The sequence below is a fragment of the Parus major genome, chromosome 3, assembly GCF_001522545.3.
Source record: "Parus major isolate Abel chromosome 3, Parus_major1.1, whole genome shotgun sequence".
Classification (NCBI taxonomy): domain Eukaryota; kingdom Metazoa; phylum Chordata; class Aves; order Passeriformes; family Paridae; genus Parus; species Parus major.
Window position 1 is genome coordinate 51,542,454 of NC_031770.1, and position 23,911 is coordinate 51,566,364.

Genomic DNA, 23,911 nt, shown 5'->3' on the forward strand with positions numbered 1-23,911 from the left:
GTAGGCTACATTTCTATTACAGAATTTCAGAAAACCTTAATAGTTCCAACTAGTAAAAAGAACAGTGTGGGAAAAGTTGATGGATTTTTGAATTCATTTCTCAATGGAGTGGAAAAAAATATATGATCATTTGTTTTTTAGAAGTAGTGTTCAAATAGAACCTTACATTGTGGATCTTTTAGCAACATCTCAAGCAAAAGAGAAACAGCACAGAATGAGACAAAGGACAAAAAATTAAATTGATAGATTATAATTCTCTGAACTCATTAACAGTAGGATTCCAGAGAACTGGAGGAGTCTGAACTCCTTAAAAAAATTGCTGATTTCATATTTGGTGGACTGAGCTGCTGAAATTAAGTCATGATCGATGCTTGCTTGCATTAGGAAAGGGAATACCATTAAGCCTTGAGAATCCTCTGTTTATATAAAAGTGTCTTTGGATGGTTGGTTATGGGGCTGGGGTGATTATTTCACAAAGGCTTGCCTTCAGTAAATAAATAATTTTTAAAAAACACAAACAGGTTGTCTGGGTATACTGTAGCTCTGCAGAAAATTTAAAGATCTTCTGAATTCATTAGGCTGGGATTCAAGCACAAAAGCTGATGTGGTTCCAAGACAAGAGCTGAAATGAAATGTAAAACAATTTCAGCTGGAGCTGAAGTTAAGTGTAAAACAATTGTATCGTTGTTTCACAGCCTAGCTTTAGCATCTTTTAGCAAATTGTAAGGAACTTTGAATTCTAGGTTATTGCTGCAGAATGAGAAAATAATTTTCCAGAATTCTTTCCTATTCCCTGGGAAAGATTTTTTTTTTTTTTTTTTTTTACTTACAGACATTCTAACCATAGAATTTAAAACCTCTGTTGACTTAAATGTTCTTTTATAGCAGCCTGAAATCCTTTTATCTGGCTCTACTGTTAAAAACTATTCACAAATATTGAGAGTGGGTATCTTAAAATTTTTTTAATACTTTAGTCTTGGATAAAGAATATTTTAAATATTTGCTTTGCAGGAAGAATAGTTACAATGCTTTTATATTTGGGCACTTTAAAAACCTAAGAGTTAACTTAAACAAAATTACTTTTATGTTTAATACAATTTTAACATTGGCCAATTGCACAATGAGCAAATCAAAGCAAGCTCAGAAAAGAGCTTAATCTTTTGATACATACACCTGATTAAAAAGATTGCCTATTTGTGAATTTGCCTCTTGCAGGCACTGTTACTATGGGTGGTGAGCACTTCAAACACTTTTTTTGGTTGTTTTTATCATTGCCAGACTTTAACCCTTTGAGTTCGTGTCTTCTGTGGCCAGTGTTGCCCACAGCATTGCATTGTTACAGGAGTAAGTAGAGACCCTGAGCTATGCAATGAGGAAGTTGGAAGCTGAAACTGGGAATGGCTTGGGGAGAAAATGGGAGCAGTGCCAGAGGGACACAAGTATATGAGGTTGTAATCCTAGTGCAGAGAAGAAAATCAGAATGTGCCTTGAGATCCAGATTAGGGCAACAGGAAGGTGCAAGGGGCAGAATAAAGGAATAAATGCATTAACAGATTAAATATGGGCATGAATATACAGGTAATTTCTCATAACTGAGATACTAAGCACAGTGGAAGCATGTTTTCTCTCACTGCCTCATTCTCAAAAGTTGCTTAGTAATTTTTACAACAGCTTTCCCAAAATCCTAATTTCAAGCAGACCCCAGTTTGGATAATCCAACTTTATGGCTAAAATTTGACCAAGCTGTAAATTATTGGTAACAGTGCTCCAAGTAATATTCAGTAGCCTCACCTTCAGACTGTATGATGAGTGTTGTGTGTAACTATTTTGTTCATTTTATGTATAGTAAGCCTCTATTTTTGTTCATTTTATTTTCTGAAACTTTTATTTTTTATTTTTTTTTTGTAGTTAACAACAAAACCAGTGGAATAGACAGCATTCAAACAATGGTTTCCTATCATTACCATGTTACTTAAAAGTTATGCCACATTTATTCTTGCATCTCACCTTCTTTTTGCCAGTTTTCAGACATTAATTTTATTTCCATCCATTTTAGCTATGCAATATTGCAGTATGAGTTACTAACAAAAAATACAGCAAAAGAAAAATCTGGCACCTTAAAATATTCTTTGTCTTCCAGAAACCTGTCAGGTTTTCATCTACATGTGTCAGAAATTGTGCCATGAAACCAGAGCATGTTTATTACAGTCCACTAAAAATGCCCTAATAACTATACTTGATATTACTCTGCTTTATAGCCTTTTTTTTAGTAAATTGTATTGCAAATTAGAAAAATAGGCATTTTTCATTAAGGTAGGATGTGAATTTTTTTCTGGGAGGAAGAGGGACTTACATGGGAAACAATTCTGATATTTATAATAGTAATATTTTTAATAATAGACCATTTAATTATGGAAGCAGTGGAAGTGTTTGCAGAACACATAGTCTTATGATGTTGAAGGTGAATGTGGATTTCTTAAGAAATATCTCATTTGCCAGCTCTACACACATACAAGTTTTGTCCTCCTGTATTTTATTGTTTGCTTTCAAGCACTGGCTGTTAAATAAGTAATTCCCAAAACAGTGCTTGTTCCATCTGACACCATGGATACAGGTGAACACATACACAGTAAATGAAAATTAGTTGTTTTAAACTGATCTGAATTCAAATGAAAGAGCAGGAATCAACCATACATTCTGAATTGACTGGATCCTTAGCCTTTAGAGTAATAGTAAATAAAGTAGACCAGAAACTTAAGAATATGACTAGATTGAAAAATGTGTATGTTCTTTGTACATGTTGTGGGATATATTGAACCTTATTGTTCTTATAGCTCATTATGTATTCTAGCTGTTCTAGATGCAAATATGACTTGGCTAAGCTGCATTAGTTTCTTGTTTGATATTACTTTCTCAAAGCTCCTCTTGGTTCCTGTTTATCTGTGGTTTGATTTGGGATAAAAGAATTGGCACTGTCTAGCCTTTTATGAAGAGTTTGTAAGGCAAATATAATTTTCCATATTCTAGTTCATGTATACATTAAAATATAGATTTGTAATGCCTATTTGTAGTAACTTGTTCAACTTCTATGGATGCAGAATATGAGGGTATAACAAATTGTTCTAATGAGACAGCTTATATTCAGACAAGTAAGGAAATGGTTCTTCAAGTTGAACAGAAGAGATCTTTGGAAATATGTGAGTTTCTAGATCTTTATTGTATGCTATATTGCATTTTACCTTTTTAAATCAACCCTATGTGGTTTGGGTTGATTTTTTTATGTCACACTCTGTGGTCGCAATTTTTTTGGCAATAAAAATTTGAAAGGAGGTTTTAAGAAAAGCCAAAGTATTCAAGTGTTTATACATAATAGTTGCAGTAATTCCTATTTTGTGTCATTTTAGCAGATGCTGAAAGGGAAGAAGCAGGGTCATCTTCTGCCCATAGTGGAACAACTCCATCATCATCATCTACATATGAAGCTAACAACATACCGACTAGTAATTACACTGGCATACATATACCACCAGGTGCCCATGCACCAGCCAACACTCCAGCTGAAGTACCTCATAACACAGGTATGTCCAAATCACATCTGAGAAATCATGCCTTTACTGGGGGAAGAATTTGTGCCCAAATTCTAGTCCATCACATATGAAGCAGAATAACACAGCATTGTGTAGTAAAAGCATCTTCATAAGCTAAAATTGTAAAAATGCCACTGGAAATATTTTTTACTATTTTTTAAAAATATGTAAATGATAGTTGGGAGCACTTTTAGAGAGGACATGTATGGACTAAGAAAGTGACTTTTCCTGCAGACAGAATTTATGTCTTCTCTTAAATCAGTAAAATGGTGTTGCATTGCAACATCTGTACTGTAAAGCACAATTTGAATCTTTCAGTTTATAGATGGAATTATATTACTTCAGTTCATATGTAACTTTGCCTGTGCAGATAGGCTGCTGTTCTTCATGTGGAAGCTTATCCAGCACATTGTTGAAATGGTTATGGCCTTGTAGCAGTCATGCCTGATGTACCATTCATACTGGTTTGGTTTGGCTTGTGCCTCTTTTGCATGCAAGTGCTTTGGTGTCGTTGACTTCAGACAATATTATTAATGAAAACTTTGTCCCTATGGCTAAACATATTGACTTCTACATCCTTCTTATTATTACATGTAATTTTTGGACCAAAATCAAGTTCTTAAAAATTCCAAGTTCATTCCCAGATGCTGTATTTATTTTAAAAATAAATAAATAAAAGTATTAAGTGATTGGTGAATGCAACTTTTTTACCTTATTGGACCTTTTTATAACAATCATAGAGTAGAATTATTAATTAATGATAAATAAGACTAAAAAATTAAAATCTCTTTATTTCAATCCTGGTGATCATTTATTGTTCACATACATTTTTATATTATCGAACATACGAGATATTTTTGTGACACAATCCTTCCTTTTCTTTTACTTTCTCATTTAAAAAATGCTTCACCCTATGAAGAGTTCAGGATGCTCTTTTTTTCAACTTTATCAAAGGGAAATCCTTCAGATAGGTGGGGTTTTTTTGGGTCTGAGAGGGAGCATATGTTGTTTTTTTTTTTTTACCAGATCTGAAAATTACAGAGTACATACCTTGTTGGAATACATGAATTCTGTGCATTACATAGTTTAAACCCCACCAATCTTTTAATGGGGTGATGTAACTTAGAAAAGTGATTATACCCTCTTCCTAGACAGCAGATGTTATAGAAACAACTTCATGCTATGTTCAGGACATACTGCAAAAATACAGTTTTGGATCAAAGCAAATGAGTGTACCTAAAATGAGAATGCAGGTACAGCATATGGTGCTGTATGTTTCTTCTTATGGCACCATTATTTCCCTTTTAAACTTAGCTAGTTTCTTTATTCTCACTAATTGTTTTCAAAGGAATTAGGAAGGAGATAGTTTGCAAGTGTGAAGAGACTGGCACTGGGCTTCAAAAGTACAATAATATGCCTCTGGTATTAGAATGTAGAATTTAAGTTTCAAATATAAAAGTTTACTCACACTTTTCTTTAGCAAGTTTTCCTTAATGCTTCAGGGTAACCAGAGTCTCTTGCACTAGTATTTTCTTATTTTTTTAATGCCTGCAATTAAATTTCTATGAAATCCTGTACTGGTAAAATGTATGACAGTCTGTACATTCTTCTGTTTTATTTTCTAAAACGTCCATATTTGAAGTCAAAGCATTAAAATTGCTTGTTAAACAGTTGCAGAAATAGTACACTATCAGCTGCTTAATTTGGAAATCAAAAGGTGTATCTGTTCTGGGTTTTTGCGTACTTTTAAAGCCATTAAGTAAAAATAATCCAAGTCCATTTTTTTGCATTGATTTGAAGGAGTGACAAGTAACACCATTCAGCCTGCTGCACAGAATATTCCTCTAGTTGATCCTTCCCTTTACAGTGCTCAGTCTGCAGGTAAGCTTATGGCATTTGTATATTTGTACACGGACATACTGTGTCCTCTGTGTCTCCCCTGGACCGAAGGAAGAAGTTCTAGAAATCCTGTCACTATTATCTGAATGCTCTTCCAGAATTTTAAAAATAATGGACAACATCTAAGCATTGTGTTGTAAGGTTTTAGTAGTTTCTGAAAGCTGTTACAATGTAGTGTTGTCTGTCAGACTACTTTGAACCAATGGCCTACCATTGTGTATAGCTTTCTATTATTTTTATTATTGCTTCTCAGGTGAATTCTGATATAGTTTGCAAAGCCTATATTCAAAGCCTTAATTTATATTTTTTGTAATTAATACACATTCCCTTTACTTAAAATTAATTCTACAGGATCAGCATGTAAGTTACTTATTAATTTCATAAAATAATTAATAAAACATTCAAGTTGTGTTTTTGTGCAGAATAATAGGGTGTGCTTCCTGGCTATAAATAGTACCTGTGTTAAGTGAAACAATTTGTAAGGCACTGCTGATGATATTTTTTTGATGTAACATTTAATCAAGGCTTTTATCTTCTAAGATATCATCTGTCTTTGATGTTGAAATCACTGATAACCTGTATCTTACATATTTAATGTCTGCTTGCAAATTCCCTGCTTTGAAGTGTACACATAGGGGCTAAACTTAGGGCAACCATGGCCTGTGGAAGAGTAGTAACTGACAATAAAGCTGGAATCATCTTAGATTCCGATTTGAGCACTCATGTATGTTCGGACAAAGAGTTAAGTGTTTTCTAAGATTTATTTTTTTTTCCATGGAGTAGAGAAAATAGTGTAAAAAAACCCCCATAAATTACATCTGTTTGTAATAATCAGATTTTTGTTGGCAATATAACATGGATGTTGAGTGAGGAGGAGGTCTAGAAGTCCTGGTACGAAATCTGTTCATATTCTCTCCTACAGTTTCTCCTCATCAGGGATCAGCTAGTAGTATATATTAGTATACAATATTATACATAATTGCTATTTTAAGTTCTAGTACTAACCACAGTAAAACATTGCCTGTTATGACTACAAAGTTTAGCTAGGTATGTTCTTGCATTTTATAACATACAAATATTTAGTTACTTTATTATGTTGTTGAAGAGTGTGTCTGTGCTGAACTAGCTTTGCTGAAAAAGCAGTTTTGCTTCAATTGAATGCTATAGTACGAATTCACTGTATAACTTGGTTTTAGCATGCTGGCATAAAGAACGCGTAAGGATATTTCCATTTTATTATATTAGAGAGCCTTTTTATAAAAGATGCCATAAAACCAGCAAAATTTGCCATTGGTAGAGACATACTAACCTTTAGTATTCTCCTGAAAAGCAAAAGGTACAATGGGTGCTATAGTTTTTCTGGCATATTATTGTAATCACAGAATCACAGGATAAACTGAGGTGAAGGATGGAGCCCAGCTCTGAAGTGAATGGCCCATACAGAGATCTAACCCACCTACCTTGGCACCAAGCTCTGTCCAGCTGAGCTGGCACTAATATCTCATTTTTTGATAAAATTTCATTTTACCAAAAACAGCACCTCAGACCTGTAGCTGTAACATTTAAACTTCATAACAGCTTTTGAGTTTTGGGGACTGCTGTGGGGACTTTGGTAGCTCCTCAACTGAAATGGCTCAAGGCTTTAATTAAGCTTTGCCATAGTCACTGCTAGTTGGAAGGCAAATTTTGTGGTGTTTGGAAGCAAAGCTTTCATGTTTAACTAGCTTATCATGATCTTCTAGACAGTCACTGTACCAGGTTTTTTGTAACTACGCTGAAAATTTCAGTAATCATTGTTTCTTAGTTTGAATGTTTATTTCAAAATGTTGTCAAAAATATTATGATTTTGATTGAAACTTAAATTTCTTATAAAGTGTAAGACATTCCATTATTCAGTATCTGAATAGTATCAGTGCATTGCTCCCTCTTACCACCTACCTGAGATAACCTGGTTTAGTAAGTACATAAATAAATAGGAATTAAGTAGGTTTATGAGAATGCCTGATAGGTAATACTGTTTAATTAAGAGATTAAGACCCTTGCTAAGCACCATGATAAATTTCTTAACTTGATCTAACCTGTGTATTTGCATGCCTGCATTCCTCCTCTCCACATCTGTTGTGTCACTACAAGTTTGGGTCTGTTACAGCTCAAAGTGTTACATTCTTATGAGGGAGTGCTGCAAAGCACCCAGAGAGATGATAAACATCATATAGATTGTTGGTTTGAAAGCTTAGAAAACACACTGTACTTATGCAGGAGTCTCAGAGGGCACAGGGGATGTGTCAGCAGAGGTGCAGTGACAGTTTTGTTTGCATGTGTGGATTTAAGAAGCTTGAGAGCAATTGAAAGTGTTTGTCCTTGCCTGTCACTGTCCCGTTGTGCATTCTTCTCCTCGTGTTGCTGAGGAATCCTTTCTATGCCAACAATGGCCTTGTTCTCTAACCCAAAAGTAGATTGAGAAATGCCTGTGTCTGTTAATGGATGTACAAAACTGGGGGAGCCAGGAGCTCTCCCCAGTTCCTGAGCTGCAGTATCCTTATCTGGGCTAGATCCTTGCTGTGTATTGAGTTCCTGTGGAACTGATGTTTCCTGTGGACACAAAGGAGGGATCAGAGCTGCCCTCCATCCAGTAGATCCACAGAGCTATCCTGTGCAAGGTACATTTGCCCCATGATTTAGACACGATGTCTGTGTCTATGCTAACAAATTATACAGGCTTACGAATATTTGGCACAGAGAGCAGCTGGCACAGAACCTCTCACATCCATATTTTTAAACTTTTAAACCTAAACGAGGTAGCTTGTTACAACTGCTCATATTGAATGGTCTGTAGCTTGCTCTGACCACAAGTCATGCCCAGGAATTGTTTGGGAAAGTGCTAGTTTGCGTGGGCCAAAACCATACTGGAATCTGTTCCAGCAGTTTGACGTTGCAGACAGTCGAGTTTGAGTGCTGAGACGCCTTCCTTGGCAGTGTTGAATGTGGTAGTATAGGCATAGCCAAACAGGATATTCCACATATTCCTGCAAGACTCTTTCTTGTAGTAAGATCAAATGTGTATTTTAAAGATAAATTATATATTTTCTTTGCTTCCCATAACATGGGAGAAGCCATTTGATTAATGTTGTTATGTGAGAAAAACTTTTGGTGAGAGGAGTAGAATATTTTATGAAAGGAAGACTAAGTTAAAGGAATGGTGTTCTTTGATTTTTAGTTAGCATAAATCTTTCAATAGTTGTCCTGTCCTGTGGAAAGAGGTTTCACATTAAAAGTTTAACATTGACTTTTGAAAGTGTCAAAGCTTTTACATTTAAACATTGGTTGGTGTGTATAAGAGAATGTAGAGTTATGCAACAACTTCATGTACGTGTGTGTGCAGTCCTCTGGTGTAGTTTTCTTAAGAAAATTATTACCCTTAGATTTTGCTAACACTAAAGGCATTCATAATTGAGCTACACAGTTTTTATTAGATCTTCTTATATTGCCATATGGTCCCTTCTACAGATGGCATAGTATAAAGAAAGCATTTGTCCATTGTAATTGTATGTACAATGTTTGATATTCTACACACAAAGTAGAATTAATAATTTGACATCAAATGTGTTTTCATGATCTTAAAAATAAATCCTTGAGTGCTTATATTTCAAATCTTTTAAGTGATTTAATGGGAAAAAATGTTATCTTGTTTCAAAAACCATTTATTACCTTTTCCATCACTGTTTTTACATGCCAATTTGTATAAATCATCTGCCTTATATTTGGGTATAAAGGAGAAACATGTGATAGGTAGAGGAGGATTCCAAGGAGAAGCAGATATATTTATGTAAAATGCACAATACTTTCATTCCAAAACTGTTTTTTCCCCAGAATGATTTCCAGGAGCTCTAGTCAAATCATTTTCACTTTGTGTTCCTCTTAAACTTAATAATGCTTGTTACAGTTTCCTGTCATGTTTCAGTAATATAACTACAGTCCTAATAATTTCAGATTAACAGAGGGAGCAGGTTTGTTTCAGAATAAATACAGTATACCTTTTGTATCTCAGTGTTGTTGGGCTTTTTTAGAGCCAAAAATCACTGGATACTTGAGTTTGGAAAGGACTTCAGCAGATGATCTGGTCCAACCCCTCTGCTCAAGGAAGGTCATGTAAAACCAGTCACTCAGGACCATGTCCTTTGTGTCTCCCCCTTTCCCCTGCAGTCTTCTTATGGTTTTATTTCCTGCACTGAAGAAGTTTGAGATAAAATGTCACTGCTAATTCAAAAAATAAGTTTTGAATCTCTCCAGGGACAGATACCACAACCTCTCTGGGCAACCTGTCCCAGAGCTTGGTCACCCTCAGAGTAAAAACTGTTTCCTGATGTTCAGACAGGACCCTCCTGTGTTTCAGCTTTTGTTCTTGTCACTGGGCATCACAGAAAAAAACTATCTCTGTTCTTTTAATACTCTCCCTTCCTTCAGATGTTTATATACTTGATATCAAGATCTCCCTGAGCTCTCTTCTCTAGGCTGAACAGTTCCAGCTTTCTTGGCTGCTTCTCGTATGAGAGGTGCTCCATTCTCTTTAGTCATGTTTGTGGCCCTTTGCTGGACTGTCTCCAGGATGTCAGTCCATCTGTCTTGTGCTGAGAAGCCCAGAACTGGACATGGCACTCCAGATGTGACTGGAAGGGAGAGGATCACTTCCATCCACCTGCTGGCAGTGCTTTTCCCAGTGCAGCGCAGGGTGCCATTGTCACTCTCTGCCATAAGGGTGGATTGTTGGCACATGGGCAAATCGGTGTCCACCAGGACCCCCAGGGCCCTTCCTCCAAAACTGCTTAACCCTTAGAATATGTAAATCAAAGTCGGTTACTAATTTTTGTGGTTATACCTTTGATGTAAGTATAGTCATTACAGTTAAGTTGTACATTATTTGTAAAACTTCAGAACACAGAGCTGGTTTGTTTCTATTTTGCTTTTCCATCGTGAGGTGTTGACTTCAATAGGAGCTCAGGCTACTGAGCACATCAAAAGATCAACCCTCTTACTGTTCAAACTTTGGTTTATAAATTTAAAATTATTATTTTTTTTCCCTTAAGTTTCGTCATAATAGCATCTGAGGTAGATTTCATAATAAATAAGGCTTTATGCCAGCAAAACATTAATAGAGCTCATACTGTAAAAATAAGATTAGACGGATGAATTTAGGCTTGCTTCCAATAAATTAGTTGAATACTGGACTGATGCCTTGGCCAGTTTTTAAAGAATGATTTTGTAGTTTCTTTTGGCATCATAGCATAAAGCTACTTTGAGGGGAACTTAGTCTTTTTAATTTCTTAAAGATGTTCAGTAATGTGGTCTCAGATTGACCCCAGCTGCTTTTAGTCTGTGACTTTATTGAGATTACAAAATACTCAAGGTGTGTGCCTGTATTTATGCACTCCCTTGTGTATTTACTCACATGTGTATGTATTTTAAGGTATTTAATATGGCTTCACTTATTAAGTGTGAAATTAATATACATTACAATGATAATAAGCCCATCAAGTTTTTATGTCCCTCAATGGTTATATTTTGTTATTAAAAGGAAAACTAGTAGAGTTCTAGAGTATATTTTAAAAATTGATAAAATTAATCTTCAGAGTGTTTACCTTTCTGCTTTTTATTTGGGTAGGATTGTTTTGAAAACCAGCAGACCAGTCTAGCTTTTAATATTCCCAGGTTTTCTTTTCTATTTGTTCAAAAGCTGTTCTTAAATAGTAAGATTGGGGAAAGGAAAAGCAAATATAATAGACATTTTTTTGATAAGAATAGAGATTCTTTAGTAAACATTCTCACAGTATTGCTAACAACAGTTCTATTTTGAAAGGATCCAGCTGATTGAAATTGTGCCATAAAAATGGCTATAAGTATGTTCATGTTGTTGCTTAAAAGTAAAATGTACTTAGAAAGCTAAATCTTCGTTTAACTAAATTTTATGTAAAATGTGTGGTGCATTTAAAAGTGCATTTTCTCTTAATCTGTGAAATCTATTGCTTATACCATACTGTATGGAAAATTATCAAATATATATACATAATCTTTAGTGTTTTATATAATTATTTATCTGTGCCCATAAATATCTATCATTTACAAGTTAAGTTGTTTTGAAAGAATCTGAGTAAAGGTTTTACAATTTGTCCATTTTTTGATTATTGGGTTAGCATGGGATTGGCCTTAAAACTTGCAGTGAATATGTGGGTGGAAGGAGGTACAGTAATACAGCTGTGCTTTATTTTACACCCACATCAGTGATACTATTCACATAAAATCTTCTGCCAGTTGGGGCATAAGTCTCTACTATGCCTTCTCTAAGACTGAATGCATGTGTTTGAGTGCTACAGAATTCCTAAAGTTTTAAGTACATCAAGAAAATACTCTGATTAATAAGTAACAGTAGGCTTATACTATATTATGGGAATATTTTTTGTTCTACAGTGTTACAAAAACAGGCACATTTTATGACATCAATCTTGTTTTCTTACATTTTACATAAAATTGGAAACATAAAAATTATTTTGAAAAACAGAAACAAAATGTGTGAAAACATACCAGTGAGAAATGCTTCTACATTCAGAAAAGTTATTCCAGTTGAGAACGAACATTTTCTAACAATGTATTATTCCTGAGGAAAGCAGAGTAATTATGCTGTAAACACAAAAGCACTGTCGTTGTCTCTTGTAGGTTGTAACATGATTACAGCTAACTTAATGTCATGTAACAGCTCTCTTTTGCTTTCTTAGATGAAGAGCAGGTCTTTCTCAAAGGTATTGGATTACTTTTGAAAGGCACTGGGTCATGCAAATACCAGTGTTTAGAAAGGTCCTTACATTTTTCAATAGCAAAGAAGTTAAGCTTTATATGATTGGAAAGAAAAAGAGAACTGAACAGAGGAAGTATTGTAGCTTGGTCTTTGCAATACTATGATAAATATTAGCCTGGTTTTCATAATATTACCACAAACATAAGTAAAACATAAAAATCGTAAGAAAGGATGCTTAAATCAGATTTCCTTTGTAGTAACTTTGTAATACTTATGTTTTTGCAGGAGAAGTCCGCTTGACTCCAGAGGACTTTGCCAGAGCTCAAAAATATTGCAAATATGCTGGCAGTGCATTGCAGTATGAAGATGTGAGCACTGCTGTGCAGAATCTACAGAAGGCCCTCAAGTTACTGATTACAGGCAGAGAATGAAGCTTTAATCCAACAGATTCTCGTCTTTTGCCTAAAGAACTAACACTTTGTTACTGTACCTGTTAAGGAAGTGGAGTTACACAGAAATTCTCAATCCCATCACTCATGACAATGAAACCACTGTTTCACTGTCAGATTAGCAATTTCTGGTACAGTTGGAATCTCTGTTTTCATTTTACAGACCGTGGAGCTTGAAACATGAATGCAGTAGCTCGTTGTATGCAAAGTATTGAAGAAAGTACTGTGAGCACCACTCAGGAGTTAGAATTCGTCTTGCAATATTTGGTTTATCGGAATTGGAAAATGCTAACTGTAAAAAACTTGAGAATTAGGATGTTCTGTTAAAATTCTTACTCATGTTTATTATTGCAAACAATTATTTTATAGGTATAATAGCTTTAAAATGGTAACTAAGATTAGTGCTTTCCTCCTGAAACGAGAGCATGTGAAAAGGCTGACAGGTCCACACTTGGAAGGGCTTTTCTATATGTAATTTTTTTGGGTATTTGTATTATCTGAGACTGAAGTCTAAGCTGAGGGAGTCTTGAGGACCTTCATATTTAATTTGAAAATGTGCTGGGAAAAACATTTCTTGATACTTCAGAGGGAGTAATTTTGATGGTGTTGCAATCTAGTCCCCCACCGGTATATGGACTACTATATGTATTCTCGATTATTGGTTCTTGCTCCTTCTGTGTGAACACTTAAAATTTTGTATATGTATGGTTAATTAAGAGAAAATACTAATATTTATCAACAATGATCCCGAAACTGGAAGCAGAGATTCTAAATAATTTGAACTTTCAGGAAGGCTTACTGAAAGAACAAACCTGTTCCATCTTTTTAAGAGGCTGGAAAAAAGCTTGTTCTTCAGCCATTAAAACCCTATAGGTTTGTCTCTGGTATTAGTGTCATAGAGCTTTGTATTTCCAACTAACATTTTTCCTGCCTGCTTTGTTGTGAAGACTTTTTGGACTTGGGATTTAATTAAAATCTCTTCAAAACTGGATTTTGAGTCTTTATGAGGTCTACAACTGCAATTACAGAACTCTTGATTGTTAAAAATCCCCCCATGCTATGTAAAAGAACAAATACACAGTCTTTTAACTGGCGTGACATAATAATTGAGTACACCATAAAGCATGTTTGATATATGTAGTAATGATATTTTATCTGATCTCTGTCTTTCCAAGCTGCCAGATCAAATCCATGTTACTTATAGCTGCACTGCTTTGGAGTGACTAAAATAAGTGTTAAATTCAAAGCAAAAAGATGAGGAAAAGAAAACCAAACAAGCATGCATTAAAGTTTAGCTGGTTGTATCCTTTAAAGTGTGTAGTGTCTTTGACAGCAGATTTGAAACAGGTAATATGAAACTTAAAAATGTATGCTTAAGCACTTCTGTTGACTAGATAAAATTCAGTTGACTGAGATAAAATATGATACTTTTTATGTTGCTTTCTGATATGCATGCTAATCTGGACAGTGACTTGGGGAGTTGTTTCTTTAATGTCAGTCATTACTTTAATTGTTTGGGGAAATTTAGAATAAAACTATCTGAAACTTTTTGGACAGTAATGCTGTAGAGGCCTGAGCAGTAAGTCTGTATTTTGTACAGTGTTGCACACAAGATAGACCTCTCACTTCAGTATCAAACTGAATTACTGCAACGTCTTCCACATATATAATTGTTGGTTTACACTGTAGCATTGCCATAAAGTACATGCAGCATTGCTATAAAATAGTCAGAAGTTTCTTTCATTTCAAGATCATACTACTGTATTTTAAAACCAGCTTCAGTCCCCTGAACTCGTAGGAAGAAATGCAGTTTTCCTATTTCTATTTATAAAATAGTAAAAAGAACTTTGGGGCTTTTGTGTTACATGCAAAAATAAGTAAGCTATGATGTAACATATTGATTTGTGGCTTTTAAGTTAAAGTTGTTGGGTTTTTTGTGATTGAATGATCTGAAATGGAATACGTAACTACGCTTGAAAGTGAAAATGTAAGTATTTCTTAAAGCATATAAAATATTTTCTGTTGGCCACGATTATATTGTACCTCTTGATTCCTCTAGGAAACCATGGAATCATCAGTAAAAAAGCGATAAGCAATGCAAAATTCATAAGCAATTTGCTTGAACGACCATTTGCACATCTGTTAACTTTACTCTGCCTAGAAAGAAATTAGTGTTCCTGAGGGGGATGGAGATGAAAATGCTAAGACATAAGTTTAAGAATTTCTTAGAGAAGCTAGCAAGACATTCTTTCTGAAAATAAATTAGTATTTAGAAGATTTATTATATAAAATTGAATGTGAAGTGGAACATATCCTAATACTAACCTTCAGACCACAATACCTGATATAGCCTATTATTTTGCATAAAATTATTTTGCTGTAATCATTTACTTCTTAATTGAGAAGTTTTGTAACAGCTCATAAGACTGTTTTAAACCTCATCTTTAAGCTGATGGTTTTTTGATGGAACAGATGGAATATTTATCATCTAAACTGATGCCTAAAGTAAATTATAGCAAAGCATTTCCATTCCATTAAGTGTAGCCTCTGGGAGAGCTTTAAATACAGCAGATAGCACAAAAGTACAAACCACTGTTGCAGAACAGTTGAAAAGGTGTACATATTTGAAATTGTCAGGAGAATGTAGGTACATTGGCTATAACTATGCCAAATTGGAATTTGTGACAAGCACTGAAATTTATGGCCACATTGTTAAATGTTGTGTGAGCTTTTAAGTGTTGACTGATTCATTTTACAGCTGTTCTGAGTGATAAAGTACCAACACACAGCTTCTTCTCAACTGCTTCCCCAGACAAACAAGTACAGTATTAAGGGAGAGTGCTGATTTTGTTCCATGCTGCAGTTAACCACTCCTTTTCAGTCTCACTGCCACCTACATACTCGTTGGCCATTCTCCTTTGGATGGTGAATTCTCAATCTCCTAAATCTTTCTTAAGAAAAGAGAAGGAGACATCTGTCAGATTTTTATCAGGTTTTCCATGTTCAGTTTTGCTACTTAGTTAAGCTAGAATTTTAGGCAATCTGTTCAGTGTTCGTTACTTAAAAGGCTTTATGTTTTTGCAGTTCTTTGTATTTTCATTTCTTTCCAGGGAAAGTCCCATATTATACTTCAGGATTCCTACAGAAGTCTTTAAAAAGTGTATTGCAGAGGAGGTCATCCCTTAAGAAATGGTGAAGATTTTTTCAAATTCATTTGGTTTACTAATACTGGAGGCAATGTTATCAAATTTTTGAAGTAATTTTGGGTGGAATAATACACTTTCTTTGTAAGTGAAATCTTTTTTTTTCACTTGACTTTGTAAGTGTAAGTGAAATTTCAGAAGCACTGAAGTATGATCACATTCCAGAATGTGATTGTGACAGTAATATTTGAGACTATATAGTACTGACCTGCAAGAAACTAACAGCAGAGAAACTTCCTGCTTGAAGCAGAATTGGGGGGTGGAGGTGGTTTGTGTGCAGACACATCAGTGCATGTATAATACAATATATATAAATTCAATGGGGAGCTGTAGGAATGCCTTTAAAAAAAAATAGTTACCTTGTTTACAAGTATTGGAAAAATGTCAGTTACAAATATATAGATACTGCTGACAAATGTTGATTTTAACATGAGGTTTTAAATGTACTAGCACAGGGCCAAAAGTTAGCATTTAATTGTGTGGTATTCCAGATGAATGGTCCTTGGTTTTCTTCTTTTTCATGTCAACTGTAAAATAGGAGCCCAGTACAAACTGAATGCGAACACAAATTCAGAGGACATTAAATTTATAAAGGATCAAATGTAGTTTCTGTTATTGTAAAGTCTTTGTGCTAATGTTTTGATTCAGATTGGAAAGTGCCCGTGCTTAAAAAGTGTAATTCTTGCGTACTTTTACAATATCCTTTGTCATGCGGTTTATGGAATTAAGAGCCTGAGCCAGGATATCTCGACTAGGAAAACCTAGACTTTGATGCCAAGTTTCTAAACCACCAATGCATCCTGGTACTGACAGCAGCTGTTTTTCACAATCACCTCAGTATTTATTTTTAAACACTGGAATTTTAACCAAGTTTGTTGGGAAAAGGAGCAATACTTTTTTCTTACTGCATCATCACCTTTCAGTGTACAGCTGTAGTAACAAGAGAACTGAACAAAACATGATTTTCCATTAGATATTTCACTATCAATCAAGAAAAGAGTATTAGGGCTGCCAGCAGAGCTCTCCTTGGCTTACAAGAGTATTGGAAAAGTCTGATTATAGACACTGTTGTAATGCCCTAAATGATCTCAGAATAGGAAATTTATTTATAAGAGCATTGAAAACAAACTTGAAAGAGGGAAGACGTATGCCAGGGGAGAAAATGAAATTGCATTCTCCACAGAATGAGAGTGGGACAAAAGTGATTGCAGAAGAAATACTTAAAATCCCTCATGGAATGGGAGCAGGACAGTGACTGGAATGAGGTTAGAGCTGTCTGATTTCTTTAGAACCTTGGAAGTGCTGAGAAAAAATGCTGGATCTTAAAGCAGAAGATTACAGGGGGATGAGAGAGACGGAAAGGATGGGAATGACAGGGAAAAAAAAACATGATTTATTTATTTTTTTTTAATGCAGACCAGAACAAATGTGATTCCCAGCACAGGGGAAAGGTAAAGCACAGGAGAAAGTTAACACAGTTGACAAAATGATCGCAGAATCTGAAGTCTAGCTATAAAAGGGAAGCAAAAAAATACAATTGACAGCACTTTGAAGGAAGAGAGTAGAACCGTCCATACTAAGAATCTATGCTGATTAAATATGTCATATTAATTAAATAAATAAAATTTACTTGATGTGCAGAACTTGGGAGATTGCATAAGTTACTGCCTGAGAACTACTACTGTAAGTTATCTGCAGAGAGCTACGGAGATCTGTCTGCCTTAAAATGCTATCTACTGATCTTGTGCTTTCCTTCCTGTTTTGATTTGCCTCTATTTTCAGTGTCTGTATTCAATCTGTGGTGTTCCCACAGCTGGGAGGAGGTTGCTGTAGTTTATAACAAAGCTAAGTCTGAGTGATAGCCCGCATGTTCAGGCATTCTCAGGTAATTTGTGAAGATTATCTGGTCTGGGTTTTAGCTGGTATGTGCTGTAAAGAAAGAGGTAGTGATTATACTTCCCTTCTTTGAAGAGCTTCAGAGTCTCTTTGGCAGCAGTATGACTATAAGAACTAAAGAAGGGTATATGGAAATTTACATTAACTCTACAGCTGTTGCACAACTAAGAGCCCAACAAACTAATTTGTAGAAGTTTGGAGACCTCCAGCTAAGCAGTTGATGCAATTGTAAACTTTCCTTTGCCTCAATTAGAGTCATCTGTAAAATAGGATGATTTACATTTAACGCCTATTAATATAGTCAGGATTTTTGTAAGTCTGTAATTAAGTAAAACAAGTAATGAGAGGAGGACTGATCATTGTAATAAGTTCCCATAATAAATAGAATTTTTAGGCCAGATGAGAAAGTTTGGGTTTGTATTGGTTTTTTTGCCTTAACCACCTAGTTGTTTTCCATCTTGTTTTCTCTCCCCTGTCCTGCTAGGAAGGGGAGTTGTAGAGTGGCTTGGTGGGCACCTAGTATCCCACCAAGCTCAGCCTACTACCAGAAGAAATGGAAAAAAAAAACCAACTTGGTAGGGTAATTTAGGGAACAATGGGCAGAAATTAGAAGATTTGAGATGCAAAAATATTTGTAGTTGTAAATGACAGGCAGGAATATATAAAGTAGTAGCATTTAATGCAAATCATAAAATGTTCAATTTATCAGAGGTCAAAACCTCCATTCCACAATACTGAAATAAGTATAAATGCAGCAATAAGAATCCTTCATAGTGTTAAACAATTGTATTTTAAAATAAAAGCTGTGATCAACTTTAGACCTGCTATTTTAACCTAAATAAGCAAGAGTTTACTTCAGATGGTGAACAAAAGCCTTGGAAGTTCAAACCATGGATATTATAGCATATAGTATGTTTCCTCCTTGCCCTTTCATTCTCCCGCTAACCCTGACTGGTTTGGGACACTGAGTTTTTAGAAAATGAATGCAGTTAACTTAATTTACTTAAAATGAAGTAATGCTTGATATAAGGCTCTAAAAATACTTGGATGGAAATAGATTAACATGAGAATTGAAAAACAGATTAAAGCTGGTGGAAAAAGAGATTGCAATAAATTCTAAATTATTTTCAGAATGGAAATGGAGAGTTCAGCCTAGAGACACATCCCGTTTCATGTATCAGTGACTTAGGTTGAGGTCACCATCTATGTCAGATGTAATTTGTGGATGAGATGAAGTTGGGAAATACTGCAAGAGAACTGGGGAAAATTCTGTGATTTTAACTGAAGGCTTAGAATGGAGTGAAACTGAAAACACAAAACACAATATAATTCACTTCTGTTTTAACAAGACTGGGTTTTTTTTAAATACAAATTAAGATACTGGAAGCAGAAGCAATACTGATCATAATGTGAATTTAGTATGCATTGGATAAGATTGTATCAGTACAAAAAATACATTGTCACTTACAGCACTAGGTTTGATTCTGATCATTGTTGATGAAAATTATTTTCCAGTACGAGATACAAAGAAGGGCTACTGAGATTATGAAAATCTTATTTATTGAAAAAATATTAACCATGGGTACAGAATGGCTTTCTTAAGGTATTAATGATGAAGCATTTAAGACATTTTGATAAATTTGTGGATTGGATTGCAAGACTGAAGTGATTCTAGAGTTAAAATTTCAATTTGTCAAGGGCTTTTGGAATTTCTGCTAAACCCTGAGTAATGGTCCATCCTTTAAAATACTTGTAGATGTTACTTTTGAAAAAGGTATTGCAGAGCTTGAGACATTGTGATGACCTGACTTCTCCCAGTGTTTTCCAGTGGGAAAATGTTTTCCGTGTAAATTTATCTTTATTAGGCCTAATGTTTGCTACAATGCAATGTAAGCATTTTAGTGAATAATAGTGAGTGTGGGGTAGAATGAAGAGATACTTACAAATTCTATTAATACAGTCCGCATACTTCTCAATGCAAACACCTTTTCAATTTGCAGTACGAGAAGCTTTTCAATGATTGAGATGTATAGCATATTGTTAAAGATATGGCATTGCTCGAGATAGAGTCCATATCTCTTTATGTGAATTCAGCTTTGGAGAACAAGCCCATACTGAAATCTCTGTAAGCTGTTGTAAAAATCAGCAATATTTATTTTGTGCTGAAATTAATCGAGTGTATCTGCACAGTCTTGGGAAAAATACTTCATTCAGTGTCAATACTAAAGCTGTGTTTGTAAAACAGGCATGCAGGTACTCACAACTGCTGCACTTCAGCTCAACAGCTTTTGGTCATAGAAACCACACACATCTGGCCTTCATCCTACACTTACTTGCCTGATTAACTCCATCCATTTAAATGGTCTTAGTGAGGCAATAAGAGTACTCATGTACATAAGTGTTTGCTGTATTCAGAAGGCTTTGCTTGCTGTTGAGTAAAATACAGCAAGAACAATGGCAATGGCAGTAATGGATCCAGGTGTGGTACGCTGATAGCTCTCCAGAGTGGAGGTTCTAATCTCATAATCTTTATACTGATATTTATTTTTTTTCAGCCATTTTTCTGAAACTCTCTATTAAGACTTGGATTTAAAGTCGTTCCTTGAAATTCTGGCATCAAGTGGCAGAAGTACTTTGCAAGGACAGTATGTTTTATCAATCTGTATCTCAGCCTCTGTATCTCTCTTGGTAGGTTCCTTCATCATCATTCCAAACATAGGTTCTGCTGACTGGGTCTCACTGGGTGGCTAGGTTCAAAATACTCAGAAAACCAGGAACTTTGACAAAAAGTACAAACAAGTGCAGAAGAGACTTGTTTTGTTCATGTGACCAAACACAGTAGCCACCGTGTCTACTGCTGAACTGAGTGGCTTTTTTTATAGTAGGACCTGTCAACCACTTTGTAACATTTGAAGACTCACTAAATAATTTCTTCTGGGATTTGGCACAAAGCAATTGTCATGCAACTCCTTGGGCTACCCAGGAGAATACCAAAACACATGTATTAATGCCTACTCTGTGTGCATCCTGATTCCTGAAGAAAATATATCATGCAGTGAGAAATCTTTAGCATCTGTATAGTGTAATGGTCATTTTGATGAAGATAGCTGTTTGATACTTTTTGTCACTAGGGGACCTCCCTCCACTCTAAAAGATACTAAATCTGATCTTTTTGTTGAGTGCGGTTCAAACTGTTAATTTTCTGTGTGTTGTGACTTTGATCTAATGTCATTTTGGATGCCATTTATCTCCAGTGTTTGACACCTGGCAACCTCAGACATGTTTGAAATTATGAAACAGTTTTTCCTTTGTCTGCTAGAATTCCTCCCACAAGAATCCCATTTCCTTGTTAGACTTGCTAACAGAATCAGAGGCTCATCATATGTCATTACTAAAATGACCACAGTAGATCTTGTTCATGAAGGTGCAATGTAAATTACAAACTTAATATACATGCAAAATGTAAAATTTTAGAAAATGTAGGGGGACGATTCACAGTCATCCTTTTTTCCAGCTATGCTCTGGCAGTGCCCAGTAAAAGGTCTTAGTATGGAAAGTACATCTCAAACAAGAATTTCCACACAGAAGTGGATGGAAGAAAGGAAAAAATTAACCCAGATTCTAAAATAAAATAAATGTTGAAAATGTAACTGCCTACATCTTTATTGCTGTAAGTGTTTGGGGAGACATGTATGTGTATTTCAATACTGTGAGCTTCTGGTTTTATTCTGTGGGGGAATACGTGCTTCATTCTTGTAAGTGTAAAAGAAATTGGAGTTCTTAATGTAATTAATACTTCTCTCTGGCAAGATATAACTGAAACCTAATTTTTTTGTATTTGAAGTTTCACAGTAGTAGAATATAAGAGGGGCTGGAAGTGGGAGGGGAAACTATACCAACACAATTCACTCATTCTTCAAATAATTTTCTTAGTGGATTATACTATTGATCCATTTGATTGTCCAGAATGAGAGATTTGCACATACCTTTTTTATTCAGTTTTTAGTAAGTTAATGTGCTCAACTAATTACTGTTGTAATTAAAATTGTGTTTCAAGATAGAGGCAAAGTAAAAAATTTAGGCAGTGTTGATGCAAATTTGTTACTTGCCTTATAAACATTCAAACGTAGTACATCCATTTCTTTCTGGCATTTCTTTAAATGCTACGCTTGCCACCAAATGCAGGTTCATAACCTGTGTTACGACATTCACAAGCCAGTGATCACACTGGAATATGTTGCAAGCATTCAGCTATTAAATGCAAATAAGTATTTCTTCCCTTGAAGTGATTCCCTTCCCTGGCACGACAGATTTTGATTAGTGTCATCAAAATAGGCATGGAGAGAAGAAAATTATTTGGTCCAATTCTACATGAAAAGAAAACTGATAAAGTTCAATGTATGGACATTGATCTCAGTAAGTCTGATTCTATCCTAAATTAGTGTCTAGGTGTCAGATTTTGTGCATAGGGGAGGAGAAATCTAGAGTCATAGCGATCTTTGACTTAAATTATTAAATTAGCACTTTCATGGGGACAAAATCAGGACTTTCAGTAAGTATGTGGAATTCTCTGCACAGATTATGCAATACAAGTATTTATGAAGAATAAAAATTGTTTTTCCTATTCAGTTTACCACTGACTGCTTTCAGTTACTGCTCCATGCACGCAGCCAGCGTGTTGGTTGTCCTGTGTCATGAGCAAGTCACATAAACAATTTGATAGCCACCAAATCCCACCCCTACAACGTGGCAACAGGAATGGCAGGGACTTTAGACGTGTCAGCAGTGGGTTTTTTACTAACATTGTGTTGTAACAATTGTGTGAGTTGGGTGCTGAATAACTTGATTTATTTTCTTGAAGTAGAGCACACTCATAGAAGTGTGTGCTGTGAGCATGATTTCCTTGAACACCTGTAACTGCTACAGGAATAGTGGGTTCATGGAGAAGGGGCAGATATTCTTCTGTGACGTGATTGCATGTAAAAGAGAAGAGAGGAAAAGGATGGAGAGGATATGATTTGAGGATGCTGGAGACCTTATATCCAGATTGGCTTAAGTGGAAGCAAAGATGATTAAAACAGAAACATATTGTTAAATATCAGTTCAGAGTTTCAAGACTTAATTTGTTGTGAAGACTTCAGCTATAAAACTATGCTCCCAAATAGCTCTTTTATGACAGGTTCAAAGTCTAGAAAGACCAAATGTCAGCAATGGTTGTCATGATTTTGTCCATTTCCTTTACAATACCAGGGTCTGATATCTTTGGAGCACATGGTATAAAAAGAACTATGTATATACTAAAAGGTTTTTTTTCTCAGTCAGATTTGTACCTGTGCCTGTATTTGCCATTTCTGAGATTTGCTTGGGAATGGAAGTTGTAATTGATAGGGGCTGGCATAACCCTATTTGGGTACTTGTGGAGAGTGCAGTGCTCTGCTTGTGCCACAACATTGGCACACTTCAGAATTTCCTTTTTATTTCATCGGACACAAGTTTCCACAACTTCACACTTTTTGTTTCAGGTTGGCATTCTAATTCAAAGAAGCCTAGCTCTTGCTGGAGTGATTAAAATCAGATTAACCAAAGATGATTTTTCTTTTTTTTTTTTTTTTTCTCTTCACTGTATTTTTCTTGAGCATGTTACACAAAACAGGTGATTCATAAGTTGCAAAGAGAAAATTGCATCACTGCATATGTTGGTTTTTTTATAGACTTACTCTACATTGGCCAATACTATTTTTTTAGCAGTTTATTCCACTATAATTTTGAGAATATTATTTCTCAACAGGACACATCATTGTTTATTTTCTCTAATTACAGTTTGAGATGTGAAACTTGACTAGATTTGCCAAAATGACAATCCAGTGAACTAAGACTCATTTAGGGGGAAAGGGCGAGGACTAGTATTTTGCAGTGCAGATTCCATTTTGATTGGGTTTTGCTTTCTTTTAGAAGATTCTTGGATAGCAAAACCTGAGGTTACAAAACCCATTTACCAAGGAGGGGGTTCAAAGCAGGCCATTGTGTCAAGCAGCATCCCTGAGCTTTGCATAGCTCTGGCTGTTACTTCCCTACATAACTGCAGGCTGC

At 35.2% G+C, this 23,911-nt stretch overlaps 1 protein-coding gene across 5 annotated transcripts in view; it reads left to right on the forward strand.

Annotated features, from left to right (window-relative positions):
• VTA1 (vesicle trafficking 1) overlaps positions 1-17,568 on the forward strand; it is a 41,987-nt gene extending 24,419 nt beyond the window's left edge. For 4 of the 5 annotated variants that reach the window (XM_033512720.1, XM_015621739.3, XM_033512719.1 and 1 more), the window contains 3 exons: positions 3,405-3,578; positions 5,388-5,468; positions 12,559-17,568. In XM_033512720.1, the coding sequence (XP_033368611.1) occupies positions 3,405-3,578; positions 5,388-5,468; positions 12,559-12,704 (401 nt within the window). In that variant the 3' untranslated portion in view covers positions 12,705-17,568. The remainder of the gene's footprint in view (positions 1-3,404; positions 3,579-5,387; positions 5,469-12,558) is intronic. The other variant, XM_033512718.1, reaches the window with a different exon arrangement.
• The last annotated feature ends 6,343 nt before the right edge of the window (positions 17,569-23,911 follow it).